This window comes from Penaeus vannamei, chromosome 21 (assembly GCF_042767895.1).
Source record: "Penaeus vannamei isolate JL-2024 chromosome 21, ASM4276789v1, whole genome shotgun sequence".
NCBI classification, from domain to species: domain Eukaryota; kingdom Metazoa; phylum Arthropoda; class Malacostraca; order Decapoda; family Penaeidae; genus Penaeus; species Penaeus vannamei.
The window spans coordinates 27,378,056-27,380,555 of record NC_091569.1 but is presented as its reverse complement, the minus strand read 5'-3'; the positions used below and the strand labels follow the sequence as shown (position 1 = coordinate 27,380,555).

At 46.9% G+C, this 2,500-nt stretch overlaps 1 protein-coding gene across 1 annotated transcript; it reads left to right on the top strand.

The window, feature by feature from the left end:
- Window positions 1-228: 228 nt before the first annotated feature.
- Window positions 229-2,158, top strand: LOC138865556 (uncharacterized). The gene is made up of 4 exons (XM_070136246.1): window positions 229-387; window positions 1,214-1,590; window positions 1,642-1,814; window positions 1,902-2,158. Exons 1-4 carry the CDS (start codon window positions 229-231, stop codon window positions 2,156-2,158), a joined length of 966 nt encoding a protein of 321 aa, XP_069992347.1.
- The last annotated feature ends 342 nt before the right edge of the window (window positions 2,159-2,500 follow it).

Below are 2,500 nucleotides of genomic sequence, written 5' to 3'. Positions count from 1 at the left end.
TCACTCCCTCTCCACATCCACACACTTGTATCCACTCGCAGATCCACACACTTGCAACTTCTCCCCTCCCTACATCCCCACACATACAACCCCCCTCCACCCCCTCCCCCTTGCACCCACTCCACAATCCACACGTCCGCACCCGCATCCCCACACTTACAACCTCGCCCCTCCCCACACCTACACAGCCACACACGCACGCATTCGCACGCCCCCGGAGGCATCAGCATGCGGGGAGGAGCCGCCTCATGGTATATCACTAATGGGATGTCAGAGCTCCTGATGGCGGCTTTGTTCCCGCCTTTTTGGCCCAATTGTAGAAAACGGGAACGCCGGAGGAACTTTGCACCCGCGGAGAATAATGATGATCAAACCACGCTCCTGGCGGCCAGATCATTGACTTTTATTTCATCCTGGTTTCTTTCTCGGCGAGGGTTGTGGGTGTGCGGATGCTAGGGAGAGGTGTGGGCGGGCGTGCGGGGATGGGTGGAAGGAAAGGGTTGTGGGTGGGCGGGCCTGGCGCTCGAAGGTTGAATTTCTCCGAGGGATTTTGCTTTGCAGGCTTGTTGCAAATTATAGATACTAATGCTGCTGTTATCATTAATGATAACACTGTCATTATAATCGTCATTATCAGTGTTACTGTGATCATCGCATGTGTTATCGTAGCTATTATTATTTTTATTTTTATCATCATTATCATTGCTACTGCTATTATTATTATTATTATGATAATGATGATGATGATGATGATGTTGATGATGATTCTCCTCTTCCTCCTACTCATTATTTTTGCTGTTGTTGTTTTATTATTCTTATGATTAAGCTTATCATATTGTCATCATCATTCTGTTGTTTGGCAGTTGCTCTAACATTTGTAAAAATAGTATTTCATGAAAGTTTTCCTGTTGCTGATGGTAAAGTGTTGACGAATCCTTCGTTTTAGGCTCAACAGAAAGAAAGAAAAAAAATCTAAAATTATTCTGCTCAGCCATTTGAATTGTTATTCTTTTTTCTGTGTTTTCCTAGTCTATGATCCAAAATTCTTAACCAGAATGAGCGTTCTTTCCCGATCTTTTCGGATCATACCAATCTCATTTATGCTTTATCTATTCGCCTCCTTTAGATCTTCAAAATCCTTTTTTTTTTTTTAGACTTTTTTCTGCTTTTTTCATTTTGTTTGTCTTCATGATCACTTGTTTCTTCACTACAGTTGTCATATAAGTTAGGTATTCCTTGGAGTAAGAAAGCAAGACTCCTTACCCTACGCATGAAGACATTGTTAGGCTTTGTAAACATCATCTCTGCCTACGCGCCAACACTCACCTCCAGCCCACAAGCCAAAGACCAATTCTACGAGGCTCTGGAAGATGTAGTGTCTGGAAACCCCTGCTCTGAAGGCATATACTTGCTAGGCGACGTCAATGCTCGTGTTGGGACCGACTGGCAAGCATGGCCTATCTGCCTCAGCCACTTTAGTATAGGCCAGATGAACGAGAATGGACAGAGGTTACTTGAAGTCTATTGCCACCAAGGTCTTTGCATCACCAACAGCTACTATAAGTGCAAGGAACTGCAGAAAGTGTCCTGGTGATATCCCTGGTCTCGCTACTGGTGCCAGCTAGACCTCGTCTTCACCAGGAGAGTGGGCCTCAGAAGTTACCACAGTGCAGACTGTGATACAGACCATTCACTCGTAGCCAGTAAGGTCAGGCTGAAGCCCAGAAAGATCCACCATGCCAAGACCAAGGGTCGCCCTCGCATCAACACCTACGTCACGTCCAATCCGATCAAGGCTCAGTGCTTTGCCGACAGCCTCCAGGGGAGACTTGCCATGTATTTAAATAACGACTTGAACAACACAGACACCAAATGGTTTCACCTGTGCAATGCCATATAAGACTCAGCCATAGCTGCATTTGGAAAGAAAGAACACAAGAGTGCTGACTGGTTTAAGTCACACTGGGATGAAATGCAGCCAGTCGCTGAGACCAAGAGGAAAGCCCTGCTGGCTTACAAGCAGAACCCTTGCCCTAGCACACACAACACCCTTCAAGCAGCTAGGAGCAAGGCCCAGCAGACCGTCCGCCGCTGTGCCAACAAATACTGGCAAAACCTATGTGCCAACATCCAGCTAGCTGCTGATGAGAGCATCTAAACGGCTATTGACCCCATGAGTATCAAAACAGCTCCGCTCAAATAAAAAACTGGTGAGATCATCACTGAACCAGAGCAAACAGCTGCAGTGTTGAGTCGAGCATTATCTTTACTCGACTCAGAACATCGTGTCAGATGCTGCCCTCTATGCCTTGCCTGACCTACCATGAAGGAGCTGGACACCACACCTACACTGGAGGAACTCAGCAAAGCCATCAACTGCCTTGCCTGCGGCAAAGCGCCAGGGAAAGATGGCATCCCCCCAGAAGTTCTAAAACATGGGAAGGCAGCAATCTTACAGCCACTTTACGATCTCCTCTCCTTGTGCTGGGAGGAGGGACAC

Coding starts and splice junctions, on each gene's coding strand:
- LOC138865556 (XM_070136246.1), top strand. CDS start 229: ATGCGGGGAGGAGCCGCCTCATGGTATATCACTAATGGGATGTCAGAG. Junction 388..1,213: donor ATCAAACCACGCTCCTGGCG/GCCAGATCATTG, acceptor TCTTCACTACAG/TTGTCATATAAGTTAGGTAT. Junction 1,815..1,901: donor GGCTCAGTGCTTTGCCGACA/GCCTCCAGGGGA, acceptor ATGCCATATAAG/ACTCAGCCATAGCTGCATTT.